At 34.3% G+C, this 24,019-nt stretch overlaps 1 protein-coding gene across 5 annotated transcripts; it reads left to right on the top strand.

Moving 5' to 3' along the window:
* Window positions 1-1,858: 1,858 nt before the first annotated feature.
* On the top strand, window positions 1,859-23,424 carry RPS6KA5 (ribosomal protein S6 kinase A5). 5 transcript variants are annotated; one of them, XM_070931493.1, is made up of 15 exons: window positions 1,859-2,030; window positions 3,133-3,248; window positions 3,908-4,015; window positions 4,326-4,409; window positions 4,958-5,061; window positions 6,292-6,442; window positions 7,681-7,842; window positions 11,459-11,584; window positions 12,264-12,397; window positions 14,099-14,192; window positions 15,296-15,466; window positions 17,570-17,761; window positions 18,637-18,796; window positions 20,743-20,900; window positions 23,185-23,424. In XM_070931493.1, the coding sequence occupies exons 1-15, from the start codon at window positions 1,874-1,876 to the stop codon at window positions 23,422-23,424; spliced, it is 2,157 nt and encodes a 718-aa protein (XP_070787594.1). In that variant the 5' UTR covers window positions 1,859-1,873. The 5 variants fall into 5 exon arrangements, with proteins under 5 accessions (XP_070787594.1, XP_070787595.1, XP_070787597.1 ...); XM_070931494.1 differs by having other exon boundaries at window positions 17,570-17,765; window positions 18,653-18,796; XM_070931496.1 differs by lacking the exon at window positions 3,908-4,015.
* The last annotated feature ends 595 nt before the right edge of the window (window positions 23,425-24,019 follow it).

Genomic DNA, 24,019 nt, shown 5'->3' with positions numbered 1-24,019 from the left:
TCATTCACTTACCTTTTGAAGATATCCAGAGCTCAAGAAGTGGAGCTAGGAAAGGAGAGTAGGCCATGTGGCAGAAAAGCAGCCATCTTTTTCTTGGACGTTGGCAAAGCTGTTTTCCTTTCATTGTTGCCATTGTTCTCCGTTTTGCAAAAGCACTTTTGTGGAGAGGGGAAAAGTGTGCAAGGATGCACACAAACACCTGCTTTCCCCCTTCATAAAAGCGCGCAGACACACACTTTTGCCCTTCATAAGAGTGCTTTTGTGAAGAGGAGAAACATTTATAAGGATGCACATACACAAGCCTGTAGCCACTATCATGTTAGCAAGGAACCACAGGGAAGTTCTTCTCCCTTAAACCGCAGGCCTAACATGTGTAATATAGCACCTTGTAACACAGAATTACTATTGCAGAGATTGTGAAACATGTTAAATACTTTACAGTGCTATAAAGATGTGAAGACTATTGCTTGATGGATTCTGTACATGTTTGCATTGGGCCTATGAAAAGGTGAAATCCACTTGCCTAAAACCTGAATGGACCTGATGTAATTACAATTCTGGATGATAGAACTATCTAGAAAATAAATATTAATGAAGTGTCAGATTATTTCCTAGTTCACAGCAATAAGTAGGTCTTTCAAATTGCTCATGTTTTTTATCAAATTAGTAACTGAACACAATTGTGGTGTTGGCCAATATGCTTCCTGTTGCTTCCTGAGAGTTACTAGTTAGTGAGGACTTCCCTGTTTTCTTTGTGCTTATCATAATTGCTTTTCAATGGTAGCTATTTTTTTTTATATGACTAATTCTGTCATTAGGAGGCAACTACTATCTGGTGCCATTCATCCAGACACCATCCTAGCTCCTGGTATAACATTCCTACACTGCTGCTTATAAAATAGTTCTGGACTCAAAGTAAATAGCAGGGGGACTTCCTTCTAAGTAGACATGTGGCAGTTGAATTAGTATAGTTACTCAAATCTGAATCTACATGCAAACTAGTAAAGGATTATTGAATCATCCTATGCATAGTCAAATTGTGCTGAACTACTTTATTTTATTGTCATCCCATGAGGTATAAAAAGCAAAGTAGCTACGAGTGGAAAAAATCCAAAGAGCATCTAGAAAATATATATGTTCTTAAAAATGGTATGCGGCTGTTTTTCCAAGACATGTTCAATCAGCAAGTTGGTTGATCCAGAAAGAAGGAAGAGGAATCAGTGTATCTAGTGTTCAAATGTGTACCTTTGATAAAGTTTGGGAGCATATTTCTCTAAGTCTTCATGAAAGAAAAAAAACAATCATTGGTCTCCTAGCATTTTTTGAAATTAAAACCAAGTACCTTAAATAAAATACTCAGGTTCCTTGAAATATAAGCAAGAGATTAATCTGGTAATCTTTATTTACAAAGGTGGAAATGATTGTATTAAATAAAAAGAATAATAAGGTTGATTTTGTCTATACAATTGATGCTGTTTTGAGATTTATTTTTATTACCTTTGTAAGCCTATTAGTATGCCTATATTCTTGTTTTTCAGATGCTCCATTTTAACTCTGATAGCTTTCTTCTCCTAAGACTCTTGTTAAGGATTAGGATTTTACATTTCTTTGGGGGCATAGCTTTCTTAAAATAATATTTTACGTGTTAATCAAATCAAGAAGATAAACAAATGCCATTGGGTTTAAAGATTTATGTTGTTAAGTTTGTTATTTTGAAAATAGCTTGATTTGAGCACTCTGCTCTGGAGGTGGAATTGTGATGGGAGATTGGCTACTACTATTTTTTACCTTTGTAATATTTTTGATTTTAGCTTATGGAAAGGTATTTCTGGTGAGGAAAATCAGTGGTCATGATGCTGGCAAATTGTATGCAATGAAGGTATTAAAAAAGGCAACAATAATTCAAAAAGCCAAAACAACTGAACATACAAAGACTGAACGACAAGTACTAGAGCACATTCGACAGTCTCCATTTTTGGTCACTTTGCATTACGCTTTCCAGACAGATACAAAACTTCATCTCATCTTGGGTAAGTGTAAAAAGGAAAGAACCATAGAAGGAAGGGAAAAAAATAAGGTCTATTTTCATTCGCTGTTCCAGTTAAGAAATGAGCTCCACCCTCCCTCCCTTGTAATGGTATGTATTTTGGATATACACAACAGAACAATTACCACAAAGAATCAAACTGATATACTTTACTGCCTTCTAATTAGATTTACTATCACTCTTTGCTACCATCTAGTAGTCTTATGGAAATTTTGCAGTTTAGTTACTATAGGTAGTCCTTGACTTTTGACCACAATTGAGTCCCAAAATTCTGTTGCTAAGTGAGACAATTGTTAAGTTAGTTTTGCCCCATTTTATAACCATTTAAGTAAATCATTGCAGTTGTTAAATTAGTAGCATGGGTGTTAAGTGAATCTGACTTTCCCATTGACTGTGATTGTCAGAAAGTCACAAAAGGAGATCATGTGACTCTGGGACACTGCAACTGTCATAAATATGAATCAGTTGCCAAGGTCCAAATTTTAATCCCATGACTATGGGGTGCTGCAATGTCACGTGGAAAACGTCACATTTTTCAGTGCTGCTGTAATCTCAACAGTCACTAAACAAATGGTTATAAGTGAAGGTCAACTTGTATAGTCCAAGTCTCTTGCCCTTATTTCTTTGCAATTTCTTGACTTTGCACAACAAATTGATTCATGAAATATCCTGGTAGAATCTGCTAACTAAGCAAAGACTACTTAACCTAATTTTAGCCTGGTAGAAAGTACAGTCCCAATATTTTTTTAAAAGCTTTTAATTATTATATTTTACTGCAACCGTGTTGAGGGGTTTTTTTAAACTTTTCAACTATTTTAAAGCAGGTCTGAGGGAGATGGGCAGTTTAGAAATAGGAACTATAAATAAATAAGTAAAAAAGCCAGCCTCTAATTGAGACATTTATGGTATTCATGTGAGAGTCCAAATAATTTTTCCAAAGGAAGCAACTGTGGCTAGTGATAAAGCACAAAAGAAACAAAACAGTATGTGCAACATTTGCTACAAAGTGGTATAAAATGTATTTTTGGAATCAATTCAGAAATTTTGCAGATCCCTAGTATATAACTTGATTTCCTGTATCTTAGATTACATAAATGGAGGAGAACTTTTTACCCATCTTTCACAAAGAGAGAGATTTAATGAAGATGAGGTACGGATATATATTGGGGAGATTGTTTTGGCATTGGAACACCTTCACAAGGTGAGATCATACTTTCAACTTTTTTGAAATAAATTTATTGAAAGGAAACATGTAAGTGAAATTAGATTATCTAATCTAATTTAATTGTACGATCGTGTTTTTACTTTGAGTGAAGGAGACACAAAAATCTGTATTTAACAGCTCACTACTGTATATGATAGTTTGTGGAATATGTTTATCGACATGGCTACCATGAATTATGATTAAGTCACAAACCCTTCAGTTGACACTTCCCCAGAAGTGATATGATGTTGTCCATCTACCCATGCTTCATTTTCAGATACACTTGTGCAAGCTCAGTGCAATGCCTACTTCCACTTAGAATTATTACTGACATATTTTATATAATTCTACACTGATTTGAATCATAAAGCCATAATTACTGTTTTGTGAAAAACACATCCTTTTTAATGCTAATAAGCAGGCAAAAATAATTTAAAATATCTTCATTTTATATCTAAAATATGTAACTTTAAGAGCAAATACAATTTTATCATTGTTTATATAGGCATTTTTCCAATTTAACATGGTGTCTATATTTGAAATATATGGTTACATGCCAACACATATTTTAATTAATTTTAATTAATTAAATTTTAATTAATTTATTTTAATTAACTCTGCTCAATAATGTACAATTATTTTTATTTTTTTTCCAGTTGGGAATTATCTATCGTGATATAAAACTTGAAAATATTCTTCTTGACTCAGATGGACATGTAGTTCTGACAGACTTTGGACTGAGTAAGGAGTTTGTTAATGATGAAGTAAGTATCTGCATGTTAAGTAACTTTCTAAATAAACCAGAAAATCCAGGTATTGAACCTTTTTCCTTTTTCCATTGAGATGAGATGGAGGTATCAGATTTACCCTTTGGGATAATGTGTGGAGTGAGAGAGAAATGTTTTAAAAGATGTAGTCCAAATGATATTATACAGAGAGAGCCAAATATGTCTGAAGAGGATGATTAAATAGAATTATGTAAATCCTAGTAATATGTTTTTTTCTTTGTTTTTTTCCCCCTGTGATTCTGATATCAGTTATTATATTGGCTATAATCTCATACATTTTTTTCAGAATGAAAGAGCTTATTCTTTCTGTGGAACTATAGAATATATGGCTCCAGATATCGTCAGAGGAGGGAATACAGGACATGATAAAGTAGGTTTTTGATGAAAATGAATATAATTTGACTACCGGTATTTATTGATTGGGAGGCAGTTTAGTATAGTAGTTAAGACCAAAAAGCTATGAGTTCTAATTTGATTTAGGTCAAATCAGCTGGATGGCATTGGGCCAGGCATGCTCTCTCAGCCTTAAGAAAACCTTATTTAGTTGAAAGGAGTAGAATTTTGTGATCAAAAAAGAGAACCATTTTTATTTTTGCATATGTACTAGAGGAGAATGTAATGGGAAACACATGAGTTTAAAACTTTCCTTAGCTCATTTTCAAATTGTAATATTGTTATATATTGGTGTCTGAATACTCTAAATAAATATTAATATCTTATCTGTTTTAAGAACCAATAGCAATAGATTTCAATTTACATACAATTTATTTACATGCAAGCTATAGCTCACATTTGGTACATTTTATTTTATAAATTAATTTTTTTTCATATACTTCATATTTTTAAAAATATGTATAGTTTATTATTTCTTAGAGGAGTTGCATTAATAATCTTCGTTGATATATAATTATTTTATAGGCTGTTGATTGGTGGAGTTTAGGTGTTCTTATGTATGAATTGTTGACTGGAGCATCACCTTTTACAGTTGATGGGGAGAGAAATTCACAAACTGACATATCCAGGTAAGTTATCAATTCAAATGAAGACATCAGAGGATGTCCTTGTATTTGTGTATCAGGTTAATTTGATTCAATTGTTTTTAAAAGGATAAGATTGTGTTTCCCCAAAATACATACAGGATGTTAGACCCATCTCTTGTCATTATTTGTGTTTGTGTATTGTTAGGTTCAACAAAGGTAGCATCCCTCAGTTTATAATATAGAAACAGTAAAAATACATAAAATCTGATAAAATCATAACTATAATACAGAAAGTATAATGATATTCATTCCTTAAGGTCCTCCAGAACAACTCCTATCTTTAGGGCCTTCTAATTGATAATCTCCAGGTAACTGTTCCATAAAATAGAAGCTGCCACAGAGGAACATTGATTGCATTAGGGGCAAAAAAGTCCTCTGTAATATGAAGCAGGCATATTACCTGTGGTTATATTTTGGACAGAGATATCCTTACTTACCGGTAAGTAAGGTAAGTAAGAGTTTACCTTACTTACCGGTAAGTAAGGTAAACTCTCATGTAGATTATTGTAAAGTGAATGGAGGTGCACTGTACTTCGTTGTCATGTTTTAATTTATTATATTTTAATGTTTTGTGTCATTACTTGTAAGTCACCCTGAGGCTTTGATAATGGAGTATCTTATAAGTCATACAAATAAATTACCTAAAGCTATTTTTGATGATGATCTAGAAAGGTCAGTTTACAAAATATGGTTACTAGAGTATCTACTTCAACTGGAAATTAGGCATCATGCTTATATAACATCAGAATTACATTATCTTTACTGATTTCATTGGCTTCATTCATTGGCTAGTGTATTATAATTTTGGTTTGTTTGAGGGTTGAATTAAAAATACTAGGATTTTAAATGCTTCACAATTTAGGATCAAGTAGTACAGCCATTTTTGGTGGCCTTCCTCTCTTTGTTCTTAACATTTCTTGATTGGCTTTGCTTTTTTTCCCCTAGTACCAGAACAATTTCTTATTTACATGGCCTTTTAATTTTTTTTTCTAAAGTTAGGGTTGCAGTTGTTTTATTTCTGCTAGTTTATCTCTGCTTTTAAGTAACAGTTTTTACTGTTTAAATTTTTTAAAAAAATAATACAGTATATTTTAACTGCAGTTTGTTGCCTTGTATGTTTTTACAGCTGTTATTGCAGGGCAATGAATACATTTTAGTAAGTTTTAGAATTGTTTTGAATTCCCAAAATAATCAACTATCATTTTACTTCAGGAGAATATTAAAAAGTGAACCTCCATATCCACAAGAAATGACTGCATTAGCTAAAGATTTAATTCAGTGCCTTCTAATGAAAGATCCTAAGAAAAGATTGGGTTGTGGTTCAGGGAGTGCTGATGAAATCAAACAACATTCCTTCTTCAAGGTAAAATCAATTTTGTCTTTGTTATAAACTACTCATTTTTATATTGGCTATTTTTTAGATATTATATTTTTTAGATATTTTAGATACTAATCCCTGGAGAGAGATATCAGATTCCTTCTGTACAGTATTTAAGTGCCCTCAGAAGCAGAATCACATATTTCAGCACAACCTTTAACCTGAATTTGGCTAATTGTTCTAGAATAAAGTGCTATAAGTTTTTCCTTTCTATATTTTAAAGACATTTTAATTATGGGTAAATCATTTCACAGTTTGGCATGTAGTAAAAGACAACACAATTGCCTCTGTCATCCCCTTTACCATTTGGGTTTTAAAGCAGATGGGGAACACTTAACAAATAGAAGGCCACCATTTTTACTTCCTAAGAACATCTGTTTCAAATTATGCTAATAAATGAAGCTTTTGCATTGTTTGATGGGGCACAAGCCTGGTAATCTCAAAAGGTGAGCTTTTGGGCATTGCCCCTATCTCTATAGGAGCCATATTGAATGCAGGGTATGACTCTAATCAATCAATAATAATGCCTCCTTACTTTTTCAAAAATATATGAATAATTTTCCTCAGTGTTACTGCCATTAAGCAGTTTCTTTGAATGGTGATCATGATGAACCATTCAGCAATTTATCTTTGACTATATTTGCCAATAATACAGGTAGTCCTCGATTTATGACCGCAATTGAACCCAAAATTTCTGTTGCTAAGTGAGAGAATTGTCAAGTGAATTTTGCCCCATGTTCTGACCTTTCTTGCCACAGTTATTAAGTGAATCTCTGCAATTGTTAAGTTAATAACACAGTTGTTAAGTGAATCTGGCTTCCCCGTTTACTTTGCTTGTTAGAAAGTCACAAAAGGTGATCACATGACCCCAGGACACTGCAACCATCATAAATATGAGTCAGTTGCCAAGCATCCAAATTTTTATTACGTGACCATGGGGATGCTGCAATGGTTGTAAGTGTGCAAAATGGTCACTTCATTTTTTTCAGTCCTGTTGTAACTTCAAACGGTCACCAAATGAACTGTTGTAAATCAGGACAACCTGTAAATCGTAATTAATCCTGTAATCCTATGCATAGAATAAGTCCACTTATATTTGAATAGATATGAATGGGAAAGTAAGTCATGATCTATTTTCTCTGAACAATTTATATTGACAGCTGAAACAATTACCTTTTGGTCTGTTCACTCTTTTCTATGTTTAATTTAATATATTGATGCAGAAAATAAATTGGAATGACTTGGCTGCCAAAAAAGTGTCTGCTCCATTTAAACCAATAATTCGTGATGAGTTGGATGTTAGTAATTTTGCAGAAGAGTTTACAGAAATGGATCCAACATATTCTCCAGCAACCACTCCAGAGGCTGCAGACAAGCTGTTCCAGGTAACTGGAAAATTCCAGCCATATAATAATATTACTAAAATTTTTGGAGAGATAATTTACAAATTAAATAAGGGCATCCATCCATCCTATTATCAAATGATTGAACTACAGGCAACTGTAGTGTTGGAAGAGAGATATTAAAACTAGTATAAACAAGAAAAATAATCACTGCTATGTCAGCTACAACTATCCTTTAGAGAAGAGTGTGTCTAACATGCATATGTGTCAATAGCAAAGTGAAGTTACATCAACATTGCAAACTCTGCACTCTCAGACCTGATGTCTGCATAAATATGCATGTTGTGGTTTGTATCATATGCATGTCTCATCACTTGCGTTCCCATACAGAATTCTATTCCAGTATTAAGAGAAAGGTTTTTTTTAAAAAAGTAGCATTCTTTGGATCATATTAAATATAACTGGTATATAATAAACTACAAAGAAATATAAAAGAATGAAATGCCAGCTAACATCATCTGTGATGCATGAGATAAAATTAGTGATTGATTAGTTTGATTGAAACAACTAGTGAGTGATTAAATACAAAGAAAAAAAACTGAGAAAGAAATTTAATATTACATTTTGATTTTCCAAACATTTCCCTTATAGGAAATATTATTTCAGAAATTGAGAATCCATTATTGATAAATGATTTAAATCTGTAGGATTATAAACTTTAAAATAAAATAAGAAAAATGGCTTGTGCAGATGCAAATCTTTACAAGTTTAAAATAGTAACAGAGATTGGGAAAACTTGCTTATGGCCTGATTGCACTAGGGAGATTCCATGGCCTCTCAGGGGAAGGACAATTATTTTGCTTTCTCTGTGGTTGGTGTTGTTTTGCCTGCAGAGAGGATGAAGTGAGGAATATAAAATGAAATTACAATAAGATGGTTGTGGAAAGAACAGGTAGCAGATTGGACATAGGAATGCTTGAACAATAAAGCAGAAATGTAGAAACAGGCTGGGGAAGTATAAATTATCATCTGTCAGTGGCATATCAGGGTTTGGGGAAAAGGTAATACAAATTGTTTAGAGATAGAAAGTAAAAGATAATAGCAAGATAAAGGAAATATCCAGAAATGCTAGTTGGACTTGAAAAGCATATTGTTTGTAAGGGATAGAATAGCTGTAGAAACACTAACCAGCTCTTTTTTAAATGAATTCTTGTAGTTATATATTTGATAGCTCTAAGAATCTAATTGCGGAGTGCACTGGAAAAAAGTTAAAACACTGTATCCACAAAGTAAAAAAAAAGGTAAAATATATAAATATCTTTATATATTATATGTAAATAAATATAAAATAATCTTAAATCATTACTGTATATTGGTATATTTAAACATACTATAAATTTCTTTTTAAATATAATTATTGCAAAACAGGCAAATCAATCTGGTTTATTTAGAATTAATAAATTGCAATGTGTATATCAAGATTAAGTCAATACAGATAGTCCTTGACTTACAACAGTTTATTTAGTGACTGTTCAAATTTATAACAGCATTGAAAAAATCTATGACCATTTTTCACACTTAATGACCATTGTAACATCCTATGGTCACATAATCAAAATTCAGACACTTGGCAACTGACTTGTTAAATCAGATTCACTTAACAACTTACTAACATAACTGCAGTGATTCATTTAACAACTGTGGCAAGAAAGGTCGTAAAATGGGACAAAATTCACTTCACTGTCTCATCAACAGAAATTTTGGGCTCAGTTGTAATCATGAGTCAAGGACTACCTGTAATAAAAACTTAGAACAAGCCAGGTTTCCTCTCTGGTTTCTGTCTTAAAAGTAGTTGTTGTCCCAGGTTAGTACTATATAACACAAGTGGCAAAACAATAAATCATGAGGAGATGGTGTACCATTGCCCACACTTGGGAATGGGACACTGGACAACTGATTGTATTGTAGGGCCCTTCCGGACAACAGTGAAATCTCAATACTATGATTAAATGATTCCCTCTCCTATAACAGAATTAGGGGTTTGCGATCACAGCCTATCCTTGTGACAGGGCTATTGCAACTGATGAAGAGTCATTTCAAAGTAGTAAACATATTGCTGCTTTGTGCGCTGTACATTCCACTGAAGAGAATTCTTACTTCACTGGGGTCCCAGCTTCTGATCTCTCCTTTAGCAACGTGCTGGTATGGTTAGGAAAGATGTCTAAATGCAAAACTCTTCATTCACCAGTATTAGTACGATAGTGTCCTCTACATGAGGCATATGCGCCTTGGTGGCGCAGGAAACTAAAGTGCTGTTAAGTAGCACCAGTTGCCTGCAATTACTGCAAGTTCAAATCTCACCAGGCTCAAGGTTGATTCAGCCTTCCATCCTTTCGAAGTAGGTAAAATGAGGACCCGGTTTGTGCGGGCAATAAGCTGACTTCGTATAAAAATGAACACCGCTGGGGTGTGTGTGTGAAAGCCCTACTAAGCAGGAATATAAAGTATGAAGGCTATGGCTTAATGCATTGTAAGCCGCCTTGAGTCTCCAGAGAAGAGCGGCATATAAATCGAACCAATAAATAAATAAATAAATAAATAATAAATAAATAAATAAATAAATAAATAAATAAATAAATAAATAAATAAATAAATAAACGAAACGAGGAGACCACCAAGAAGCTATAAGGTATAAAGAATACATTGTTAGATAATTTCTGGCTGGTCTCTAACTGCATCAGTTTGGGGGAAGATGATGGGGCTTTTAACCCAGGGAGCCCTGGAAGAAGCAGTCTGTATGGATCCTTTTTAATTGTGTTTCAGGCTCAGGTATAATACTGAGACAGGATTGATTGTATTGCGGATAACACAAGTGGGCTAGGGATGGCATGACAGTCCTGGGTCTTCCTGATCTCTTAGCGGCTTTCAATATAAATGATTGCAGAGGAGAAATTCTATTGCAAGGGGTTCTTGTTTCTCTGGTTTTACAGGTAGTCTTCGACTTACAACCATTCATTTAGTGACTATTTAAAGTTACAACACTGCAAAAAGTGACTATGACCAGTTTTCCCACTTACCACCATTGCAGGATCCCCATGGTCATGTGATCAAAATTCAAGTGCTTGGCAACTGGCATATATTTATGACAGTTGCACTGTCCCAGGGTCACATATCTCCAGGACTGCCTTCATGTAGCCTGAATGATAAACTTTTGATAATCCTACTTTTCAATGAGATAGTGTATGGGTTTGAAACCAAAAGGCAACATTTTTCTACCACAACACCAATTTGAAGGAATAGACTCTCTTTGCATATTAGATTAGAAGCCACTGTAATCGTCTTCTGGAAAGCATTAAAAACCAAGATATTCCAGAAACCCTTTGCAATTTGAATGCTGTATTGCTGCCACTGTTCTGTTAATTGTCATTAGAAAGATGTGATTTAACTGTTATGAGGTTGTGTAACAGAAAATATGAAAGTATTTTATTGAAATTAAGTTACTATGCTTGTATGATTTCTTTTAACAGAGTGCAGTGTTCAACACAGTGATCATTTTAATTTTTTTCCAAGCATGATTAACCTAATATTGACATTAGGGCTAAAATTAGATAATTTAAAATTTTGCACATAACTGACGTTTGGTTTCTTTATCCTTTAGGGATATTCTTTTGTTGCTCCTTCTATCTTATTCAAACACAATGCAGCCATTATGGATCCTGTTTATTTTCTGACAAAACATAACCAACCTGGAGTTACAAATATTGCGAGAAGTGCTATGATGAAGGTAGTTATAACAATTAACCATTTAAACATATAAAAAGTCTCCAGTACATAATGTATTTTAATGTGAAATATAAAACTAAATAATAGTTTTCTTTGCTGCGTATACAAGAATATTTTTTAATCTGGGCTACTTTTGCTAATAACCTACTTAGCAATATAATTTTTTTAAAAAAAATAGCAGTAGAACTCTCATATCCTGCTTGTTAGCTGACATTTGACATGGGTGCATCTAGTAAGCTGATGTAAGGCATAGAAATAAGCTTTATCCAGGTCTCGCAGGGAAGTTCTTACATGCATGTTTTCATACCACTAAGCTTATGGTATGGTACCACTAAGAATAAGCTTAGAAAGCTCTGTAGATTTGCCTGTATATTCTTGAATGAATACAGAATGAATACAGAATGTATAATGAATACACATTTTATAGACAGTATATATACACAGTAATATAACCAGTGTCATGGGCATACATGGACACAGTAATATACCCGGCCTCTGCTAATACTGCTTGAAGCACTGATGAATAGGCAACTTGTTAATAAACATATTTTCTTTTAGCCCAAACTATCTGGTAATGAAGTTCCTTTTGCATATGCCGTTTAAGTGTATATGCTTACTATTGTCTATTTTTTATTTTATTCAGTAACTGTTAATAAATAAAATGAAATATTTCATTTCAGGACTCTCCATTTTATCTCCACTATGAGCTGGACTTAAAAGAAAAACCACTGGGAGAAGGGAGTTTTTCCATCTGTCGAAAATGCTTACACAAGAAAACTAGATGTGAATATGCAGTAAAAATAATCAGTAAGAGGTATAAAAACAACCAATAGATTATTTCTTTTTTAAAAAAAAATAAAATTAATGTAATGTTAATTTCTATGAAACCCTGCAATTTAAATATTCTCTGAACAGTTTAAGATATACAAGAAAACAGGATGGGACAGTAGCAAAGTTAAAATTGAAAAGCTTTGGATGAAAACTTGAAGCAACAGAGTCATAATTTTACAGTAAAGTCTGGGAAATTAAGAAGCATGCTATAAAAATAATAACACAGTGGCTAGATAAGCCCTCCTGGGAAAGTGCTACATTCTCTTTCCTTTTCGTATCTCATTTTGTTAAACTTCCAATCTCCTATTTATTACTTCCTTTCTAAACTTTGCTTACTCTAAAAGGGAGCAGCATGATGATTACATATGTGTATCTATATCTTCATACAAGCTGCCATTCACCTCCATTCTGAGGTTAGTGGCATCTGAAGGAGAATCTCAAATTACTTTATTTAGTTAACAAAGTAAATGTTTCTTAATGCTTTAAAAGATTATGCTTAGTTGAAACAAACAACTGTTTTATATAAAAATATTGAAACATTTTAAATACTTATAGCACATACATCAACCCTGAATTGATAGGGAATTTGAGTCATCAAGTCCATCCAACTGCTCAATGAGTGAAAAAAACTGATCCATTTAATGATGGAAAGCCTATCATCTTATTTAGTTATTGGTTTCACTATCAAGCTGCTCTTATTCTTAGGAGGTTTTCCCTAATAAGTTACAGGGAGGAATATTCTAATTAAGTGTTCATTACTCTATGTTGCATTCTAAGATAGTAGAAAATAGCTTTTAGTTTTTTTGGACATCCCTTCAGATGGTTCAAGAGTGATCTATTCTGACCCATCAGTCTTCTGTTTTGAGTACTGAACACATCTAGTTCGTGCCTACAGAAAGTCAATGTCTTCTTATTTCTATTTCTATTTTTATATTTTTGGGATTAAATCAGTGGTGAAATGCTACCGGTTTGCACCGGTTCGGTTGAACCTGTAGTAAAAAAAGCTACCAATTCCTGCAAACCGGTATTTCCGACGAACAGCTGTGCCATGCGATTTAAAATCACAAGAAAGCAGGAAATCCTGCTTTCTAGCGAATCTAAATCGCACGGCACAACCACCCCCACCCCCCCGCTTACCTTCCCACTTACCTTCCCAAGCCTCCTTTTTCCACGCGAAGTGCACGTTTGGTGTGTATTGTGCATGCGTGCAGCATGCATTTGGTATGCATGTGCGCATGCAGCGCACACATTTGGCGTGCACCGCGCATGCGCGGGCAGTGAACTGGTGGCAAACCAGGGAAGATTTCACCACTGGATTAAATCCTTTTTAAATATTGTCCTTAGAGCTGAAATTAGTACTCAGTGTAGGATCTGCCCAACAAAGAATAGACTAGAACTGCACCCTTTCTGATAAAGATAAGAAACAGAAACAGTTTCTACCCTCAATTATACAATGTGAAGAATACAAAGATACAAGTTCTTAACGTAACAAGGATCTTAGCCTTCTCCTTTGTCACAGCTTGAAAACTGTTGAATGACCATTATATTAAGATGTGGCTTTTAAAAGAACATTGTTTACATCTTAGGAAATGTTTTAATAGAAATTTGCAGTCTAATTTATAAAGATGGCATTGTAAAATCACAAATTTGTTTTATCATAATATTCACTGACTTAATTTTTCAGGCTAGAAGTCAACACTCAGAGAGAAATTACAGCTTTAAAACTCTGTGAAGGACATCCCAATGTTGTGAAATTGCATGAAATTTATCATGATCAGGTATTACACTATGCTTTGCTTTCTGTATTTGCTCTGTATAATCTTTAGAAAGCAAGCGAGAGAGGGTGGTATGATTATTAGAAACATGCTACGGTAAATGAAAATGAAAGGAACACAAATAAGACAGTATACTGAAGGTTTTTAGTGTTAGTTCTTTCTATGGAAATGTTTTAACTTTCAAAACTCTATTTTCATCTCTTCAGTTAAATTAATAATTGTTCTATGTTGTGTTGTGAGGCACTAATAGACTCTGCCAGAACAGCTACTCTGTTAAGAAATGAATATATTTATTATAGTGTGTACTACTGTGACCAATACTTTACTTGTTGGAGAGAAGCCAGCTGGTTTCAGTCAGGTGAAAGGGTGTCAGCCAGTATAAATTCAACCCCTTTCTCAATTCTGGATAGAAATACTCTAGTATTTAGCAATGTGGCGCTGCCTTTTTCATCCTAACTATTGAAGACCTGTTATATTCCCCGTCTAATAATACTATGTAAAAAGTGTTTTCAGAGAGGACTAAAATATTCTAATCCATTTTAAATGATCTTGAAGGGAAACAAAGGAAAAATTAAATATCAGTATTGCGGTAACTTTTAGCCTTTGGCTGTATCCAATGAAATAATTATAGGAGGAGCTACTTTAGTATTATTTAAACTATAGGGTTTACTAATCTCAAAATATTAACCTTTTATCTAGAACAGCAAAATGTGCTGTTTAATCAGGATGTGTCAACTTATTTCCAGGGTTAGTTACCAAATAACCCAAATCATATCACATTCTCAGTTGTTGGAATTCAGAGTATAGAATCCAGTGGTGTATGATGAGACGTTTACTTGCTCATTGAGATTTTGTTTTTGGAGTTAAGCCTCTAGAATAAATTTTGTGGGTTCTTCTGAAACTTAGGAAGGTGTGATAGAAGAATCATCTGTTCCATTTTGATGGTGGAAGCTGATTTGATTCCTGGAAATACATTACAACATATCAGTTGAAAGAATTTTCAAAATTGTATTGTATTTTAATTGAATAGTAAATCTGTCCAACTAATTATTTCTCTTTCTCTACATTTAGAAATACATTTTTCTAAAAATTATCTTTGTTTTTAGCTCCATACGTTTCTAGTAATGGAACTACTGAAAGGGGGAGAATTACTTGAACGCATCCAGAAAAAGAAGTACTTCAGTGAAACTGAAGCTAGTTACATCATGCGCAGATTAGTTTCTGCAGTGAGCCATATGCATGATGTGGGAGTAGTGCACAGAGACTTAAAACCCGAGGTATGAATTTAGGAAATGTGTGAAGCTTGCGAAGTCTGACCATATTCACCTTTCCTCCCTTCCATATTAATTTATTAATTCTCCTTTACTTTATCAATTTATTATAGCTGTATTTTTTAGTAATTGATATAAATAAAAGCATAATAAAATATTTATAAAACCATTAAGATAAGGACAACTTATCAATAGTAAGGTAATATTTTCTTATAAGAGATACATAACCTGTGAGTTATGAGAGGTGTCGTTTTAGTCAATTGCCTACTCACCTGACCTGTAATACAGGTAGTCTTTGACTTACAACAGTTCATTTAGTGACTGTTCAAAGTTACAACGGCACTGAAAAAAGTGATTTATGACAGTTTTTCACAACACTTATGACTGTTGCAGCATCCCCATGGTCATGTCATCAAAATCCAGATGCTTGGCAACTGATTCATATTTATGATGGGTTGCAGTAGGGGTCATGTGATCTCACCTATTGTGACCTTCTGACAAGCAAAGTCAATGAAAAAGCCACATTCACTTTACAACCATGTCACTAACTTAACAACTGCAGTGATTCACTTAACAACTGTGGCAAGAAAGATTGTAAAATGGAGCAAAATTCGTTTAACAAATGTCCCACTTAGCAACAGATATTTTAGTCATAAGTTGAGGACTACCTGTATAGCCTTCTGTGTATTTGTATTAGTTTTATTTATTAAATGGAGTGTCCATTATACATGCACTGTTTTCCAGCTTAATGTTAGAACTATAGAACTTACGTTCTAAGTTAGTAAATTCCACTTCACTGGAATTGTGGGAGGTATGGCTGGAGAGGACAAATCGAAACACACCATTTGCTAATGGAATATTTCTATACGTAGAAGAAAATTATTTGAAGTCATCCTACAAGAAAAGCTATGCTTAGGCAAAGACTTACTGTGGGTGTAGGGAGTAAGGAAGATGACCTTGATGGCAATATATAAGAACTCTTGTTATTATTATATTTTTAACCTGCCCTTTTCCCCGTTATCTAGCGAAAGAGGTTGAATCATTTTTAAATCCAGAGAAATGAGATAACATTAGGAAGAAAGGGAAGCAGGTATAGCACAGGCTTGTTATTAAAGCCAATCTCAATAAAAGTAGTTTTAGCCTTCCTGTGAGTTTTATTTCCTGGTCTGCTCTACAATGCTGAAGGGCTAACAAATTAAATTGAAATAGAAGATACTGCTTTGAATAAACAGTTGAGTTTATAGATCTCAGTTGTTCTTAAGAAGCCTTTAAATAAGTCTAATAATTTTGTCTGATTTTTTTCTGTACTTATTTGCACAGAATTTCTTTTACTTATTAAAGCAGCTTTTTTCAGTTTTCCATATGAGCATAAAAAACTGAAGCTGCTTTAAGAGTTGCATTAACTTTTAGTGAGTGTATTTCTTAAAGCTGCATTTGTTTCTGTGAAAATTACTAGCTAGTTTATTGAGTAGCTGAGAGGTGTTGCACTCATTTGAGGTCTGAGCCACTTTATTAAATCATTTTTTAAGCATGCCCAGCCCTACTTTTCACTAGACTGGTAGTCCTCATTTGACAATGGAAATTGGGACTGGGAGCTCCATCACTAAGCAATGCCGCATGATCACAAGACTTACGATGGCATTAGCAGCAGTTTCAATTGCTATTGTTAGGTGAATCTCACATGGCCGTGGCATCCTGTGATCTTATCACCACCATTTGTGACTCCTTGCTGGCTTCCTCATTGACTTTGCTTAATGGAAGCTGGTAGTGAAGATTGCAAATGGCAAAAGCATGGCAGCAGAGCACTGTGCCCAAATGATGATCATGTGACGCTGTAAAGATTACAACTATGAGGAACTATAGGTTTATAAGTCTCCTTGTTCAATGCTATCATAACTTCAAACGGTTGCTGAATGAGTGGTCTCTGAATGATGCCTGTATTGCTTTAGGTTTTTTTTTTTTTTCATTCTTGGCTTTTAGAGAAAAGATTTCCTGAGTATATAAAATATAACATGGAGTTACGGTACCTTTTGTCATCGGTAAAAAAAATCATTTCAGCATTACTGGCTATAATGAGACAATTAATTCTACTTCTCTAATTTTTTTTAGAATTTGTTATTCACAGATGAAAGTGATAATTCAGAAATAAAAATAATTGATTTTGGATTTGCCCGATTAAAACCTTCAGACAATCAGCCTCTTAGAACTCCATGTTTTACCCTTCATTATGCTGCTCCAGAACTCTTAAATCATAATGGTTATGATGAATCCTGTGATCTCTGGAGTCTGGGAGTTATTTTGGTAAGTATTTTTGGTATTTTTAAAGAGGTAATCAAGCATGAGTGATAACAATAATAATGGGAAAACTTAATAGTATTTGATGTATATAAATGTTCAGCATTAACGTTGAGCAGAATATGAAGTATTTCATTAGATCTAGCAGAAAAGGCTAACAAAAGTATATTGCAATTCAATTGGCTAAAATCCACAGCCTTATAGAAACAAAAACTGTATCTAACAAAATTATAATTGAAAACAAGGTCAAGTATTATAAAAGTTAACCACCTATCACATTCAGAAACATTTAGACTAACTGCCTAGTAAGTAAAATATCTGAAAATAATAAAATTAAATATATTTATCATCATAATAAATTTACTTAGGGTTTTTTGCCTTGGTTGCTAGAGAAAATGGCAGAAACAATTCTGATTTCGCTTGAATTAGATCATAAGCCTGGTGACATATTTAGATTATAGTAAATCCTTTAATTCAGTCAAATTTGTAATTGGTGACCTAGTCTTATTTACAATTAAATTTGTTTCAGTATACTATCTTTGATTGGGTACAGATCTCGGCAATAATTAAGAGGAAGCATATTTTGTCTGGATAGTCCGTTGTTAAAATTATAATAGCAGAGCTGAACAACCAATGGCATTTTACTTAACCACTTTTTATAAAAGATGAGAGTGTAATAAGATTGTACTCTTTCTTATGAAAAAAATGTGACTGGAACAATTATACTTTAACTTCTGAAAATGATACTTCATTTATACTGTAGATAATCCTTGCTTAATGGCCGATTGCTATTTATAGTATATCTACACAAATATGATAAATAAGAATTGCATTTATCTGTAATTAATCATTTAAAACATTTCATTTCCCCTCCTGAAAAGTATACAATGCTTTCAGGACAAATACCTTTTCAGTCTCAAGATACCAGTATAATATGTACAAATGTTTTGGAAACGATGAAGAAAATTAAAAGAGGGGAATTTTCATTTGAAGGAGATGCTTGGAAAAATGTTTCTCAGGAAGCCAAAGATTTGATACAAGGTATATATGGATCACTGACTTATCTAGTAATTCTTAGGAGTATTAGATAGACATACAGACATTATTTTGTTCATTGACTAATAAAAATACATTCACTAAAATGAATAAAGCAAAGTTAACTCCTAATATCAATGACTTTGTAAGTGAATTTACAAGCAATGTAGCAAAATTTTGCTACTTTTAGAGATATAGATTATCCTGGTTATCTAACAAATAATGCAAATAAAAATTATTGGAAGGGCTCCAGAAATATTGTATAAATAATAAAAGGGTAATCAGCTGGTGGTAAATGTCCGCATAGACCCGGCAGTGCAAAAGAAGATGGAGATATTACTTTTACTTTACTTTACTTTTTTTTTTTTTAATACAATTTTATTGATTTTTTTACACAAGTAAAATATAGTAACAATTCTGTTTGACATCGGATTCGCAGTGTTTATACATATATACATGAGTAAGTGTCTGGTGTCATTTATACTATACATTTCTAATTAATTTCTGCACCTTTTATTCCTTCCTTAATTCTATCATTTATCCATTCGTACCATCTTCCCCACACAGTATCATAATCAGAATTTTCATCGTCATTTATCTCGTGTGTTAATTTACTTATCTCTGCACTGACCTTATAATTAATAAAATATTAGAGTGTGTACTTTACTTTTATTTGATTTGTATACCGCCCTCCTCCCGAAGGACTCAGGGCGGTGAACAGCCAACAATAAAATACATACATACAAAAATTAAAAAGCAGAAATAAAATCGAATTAAATAGTTTGGCCCAATTTAATTCTTGGAAATTACTAAAATATTTGCTGAGGATGCTAGCACAATCTGTATAAATGAATAACCTAAAACTATGTACTGTATTAGATTTCTGTTTCTTTAACATAGCTTCATACCTTATTCTTTCAAGTTTTTACTTTTATAGAATGTAATTCAGATCTTCCACCTTTCAAATTTGTATGTTTAAAAAAGTTTCAAATGTACATAGACATTTCTAAATTAAAATTAACAAGGTGATTTAACCTATTTAATATATTATTTTGTGACCTTTCTGTAAATAAAGTTTCATTGTAATAAATTTACATACCCGTTTGCCTGAAAATAAAACCTTGACTTATTTTCTTTTGTGCCCCAAAATAAGCACTAGGGCTTATTTTTGAGGAAACACAATTTCAGGGTGATCAGCCTGGCTGGGTGCCCTGCCCCCCAACACACACACAAGCCAGCAAGAACGCGGGGACCGATGGTCCCTTGGTTGGTGCACTCTGGGGCTATGCAGAGTGGAAGACACAGATCGGAAGGTAGGCGATCCCGATGCGCCACATGGGCTACAGGCAAGTCGAGAAACATGAAGATGGCATTTCTCATGGCCAGCCGGTTTTCACATGGGCCACGCGGCATGTCCAGATCACTTGCTTCTTCCCCGTGCCTCTGTCTGCTGTTGGTATTGCTGCGTGAAGACAAGCCTCCTGCGGCTGCCCCCTGCTTTGGCCCACATTCAGTTTTCCCACGGCGCATCCAGATCATCTGCCTCCCCCCTGCCTCTGCTTCTGCTTGCTGCTTGCACAGGTATTCAACTCACCTATGCTGCATGGGCTGCAGCTGCTGCCAGACATTGTTGGCCCGTGCACGCTCGCTGCCTCCTATACTGGTCATGGCCACCCCCTTCACTAGGGCTTATTTTGGGGTAGGGCTTACATTAGGTGCATGTAAAAAAAAACAGGCTGGGACTTATTTTCGGGGTAGGTCATGTTTTCAGGCAAACATGGTAATAGGAATATCAAAGTATATACATTTAAAATAAAGATTAATAAATTCAGCCATTTAAAAAAAAACAATTGCCAGTATTTAAGTTATAAATGTTTAGAAATGAATGTTAAATAAGTAACATTCAATAGATAATGTGTGTTACTTTAAAATATCTCATGCATTCATACTAGGACTTCTTACAGTGGATCCAAATAAGAGGATTAAAATGACCAGTTTGAGACACAATGATTGGCTTCAGGATGGTTGCCAACTGTCATCCAACCCATTAATGACTCCAGACAATTTAGGATCTTCAAGAACTTCAATACATGTCAAGGCAACTTTTAATGTAAGTTCACATTACTTCTCTAAATTAAACTATTATTTCTTATGTCAGCCTATCATTTACTTTTAAGGCAAGATGCAGTTTGGGTACATATACATTAAGAAGGTAAATATTTTTATTTAAGCTTTATTTTGATTCTTTTAGCATATTTTTTCTCCATCTTTATGAAATGAAATATTCTTACTATTTTCTGTTGGACAAAAGAAATAGTTTGTAGGAAGGGAAAAATGAACAGGTGCTATATACAATTCCCATTGAGGATGGAAATCTGCATATGTCAGCTTTCTTATACTAATAATTTTCAATTGTAGTAATTATACTAAAATTATATATTCTGGATTCTGCCAGAAGATAATTGAAGATGATTCAGTTTCACTTGAGTCAGGCTGTCTCTCTATCGAGGAAATCAGTTGATGGCTTATGTGCTCTCAGTGATGGTATTGACTGAGCAATTATATAGATTTTCTCCTTTGGGGGTCTGTTCCCAATCTGATCCTTCAGATTTCCAACAATGCACCATTGCCCCTATAATTTTCTAGCTACCTTGGGACTGGCCATGCTCTTCTACTTCTTCCTTCAATGTCATTTCCCAACATTATTGACTTTTCCAGAAAGTTAGGTCTTCCCAGAAGATAATTTGAGCTTGGCTATTTCTGCCTCAAGTGAGAAAACAGTAAAAAGTTTATCCTAATATAATGGCAGAACAAAGCTGAATATAAGAAGATGCATTTTCTGTCTGAATTTCAGAATCTAATTAAACCCTGATTTTCATAAGTGTAGTCACACTTATTAACAAGAATACACAGCTAGGAAAAAAACCTCTAAGACATAGTATATCTTACCTTAAATCAGAGGTGTCAAACTCAAGGCCTGAGGGCCGGATCCGACCGGTGGGGTGCTTAGATATGGCCTGCAGGGCTGCCCTGGAAACAGCAAGGGACTGGCCCGCAGGCGGCCCTCCTGAGCTCCATTTTCGCTGGCAGAGGGTTTCAGGAGGCTGTCACAGCCAAAAACGGAGCTCGGGAGCCCATTTTCATTGGCAGAGCATTCAGGCCACCCTGACATGAGTAATGTCGAGCTGGCCACACCCACTCTGCCCCCCCGCCACCCCCTCCCAGTCTCAAACAACCCTGATGTAGCCCTCAAATGAAATCGAGTTTGACACCCCTGCTTTAAACACCCTTTCATGTTTTGCTCCCAACCTTTCTCAGCCTCCTCCTCCTCCTGCTTCTGCTGCTTCACTTCTGCTCCTTCTTCGCCTTTGAGTCAGTCTGAACTCCTGCTAACTACCTGGATGAATCAATGTTGTTTTCTTGGCAACATTTTGGAAGTTGTTTGTAATTGCCTTCTTTCTAGGGCTAAGAGTGACTAGCTCAAAATCACCCACTTGAATTCATCCCTAGAATAAGACTAGAACCTATGGTTCCCCACTGGTTTTCTATTCAATCCTATATACATACCCCTTTTTTAAAAAGTCTCTTTTTAGAGTCTACTCTTTGGCATTCTGTTTAGGATTCATATTTAGCTAAATTGTAGATCAAAAATTCAAATGTCTCTGAAGTGGCTAGGTGTGTTTTGCAGTTGATAACAGGCAAAGACGATGATCAAATCTATCATTGGTATGCAGCACTCATGATAGGCCAGGCCACACTTGTGGGGAAGCAAGAACACGGCTGACAACCACAGCAGTAGGAAGAGCCAGTGATTTGATTGGCTCCTCAGAACTCCTTTCCAAATCAAGGCGAGAAATAAGATCTCCCACAAGTTTGCTCCATACAGAGTCTTATCAGGAGGAGAAATAATGAATAACAATTGCCAATCAGTTTGAGATCTCTAGGAGCTAGAAGAAAATCACCCAGCCTAAATCACGATTCGGTTCCTTCAAAACAGATGCTAGGTTTGCCTATTTTAAGAAGTTGCTTACTATTGATTTTCTGGAGGTTAATAGCCTTCTGAAGGGCTACTTGCATCACAACAAGAGTTTCTACAGGATGAAATAAATTTAAGAATGTTTAAGGATTGAACAGAAAAAAATTAATTTTGGAATAACAGCAGAAGAGGGATTAGAATGTTGATATTGGAAAGTTAAAAACTAACTTAAAGGCATTTGAAAGAATACTTTTTCTGGGTGTTTATAAAACAATATATGAAGATTTTGAAATTAACTGTAAGAAATCCTCCAGTGGGAAATTGTGCTGATTAGTAAAAAAAAACATATAAGAGGAGACTGAAGGTTGATCAGATGGAACCAGAGAGAACTAAGAATTGTTTTTGCTGTTCTAAATAGGCTTTTAACAAGTACAAAAGGGAAGGATTTTGCCTCCAGAACGTTGACAAGGCACCTCTTGCAAAAAGAAGAAAGATGAAAAAGACAAGCACAAGCACAGAGACCCGCAGCAGTTCCAGTGAAAGTTCTCACTCTTCTTCCTCTCAGTCCTATGGTAAAACTACCCCTACAAAAACACTACAGACAACACATCCTACAGATAGCAATAATTCAGATAATATCTTTCAATTCTCTGATTGAAGATCTGGTCTCTTGAATAGTAATTGAAATTTGTTGATGTCTGTGCTCTTTTTAATACAATAATGAGTTATGTTTACAAATTGTCCCTTCTGATTTTTTTTTTGTTTCAGTCTGAGGCAAAATTAGGACATGTTGAAATACCACTGTGACTGTAGCCAGAATCAAAATTCAAAAAAACAAAAAAGTGATATAAAATGTTTTATTTTAATATGTATGCATCTCCAACAATTTTTAAAAGATGTCTGTAATCCAGTGGCATAATCCTGCACTGGGGTCCTCTCCTGTTTAGACTTTCACAAGTTCTCATAAATCTGCAAGTCTTTTCATTACATTTGGTTTTCTTTGTAATATACCTATGTGCATGCATACAGAGAGAAAGAGAGAGAGAGAGAGAGAAAGTTTTCTATATAAGATATATTTTATTGTACAAATTTACAAATTCATGTGTGTATAAAATCCTCAACAAAGATGTGTTTCAATATATTTGCCAGGATCAAAATAACTTATTTCCTTGAATGCAGAAGCTATTTTCTTATGCAAGACATACACACAAGCCACTTCCTCAGCATATGAAGATGTTCCTGCATAACACATA

Source organism: Pituophis catenifer, unplaced genomic scaffold, assembly GCF_029215685.1.
Source record: "Pituophis catenifer annectens isolate HBS135680 unplaced genomic scaffold, rPitCat1.0.hap2 SCAF_1, whole genome shotgun sequence".
In the NCBI taxonomy this organism is placed as follows: domain Eukaryota; kingdom Metazoa; phylum Chordata; class Lepidosauria; order Squamata; family Colubridae; genus Pituophis; species Pituophis catenifer.
This window is presented reverse-complemented; position numbering and strand designations above follow the sequence as displayed.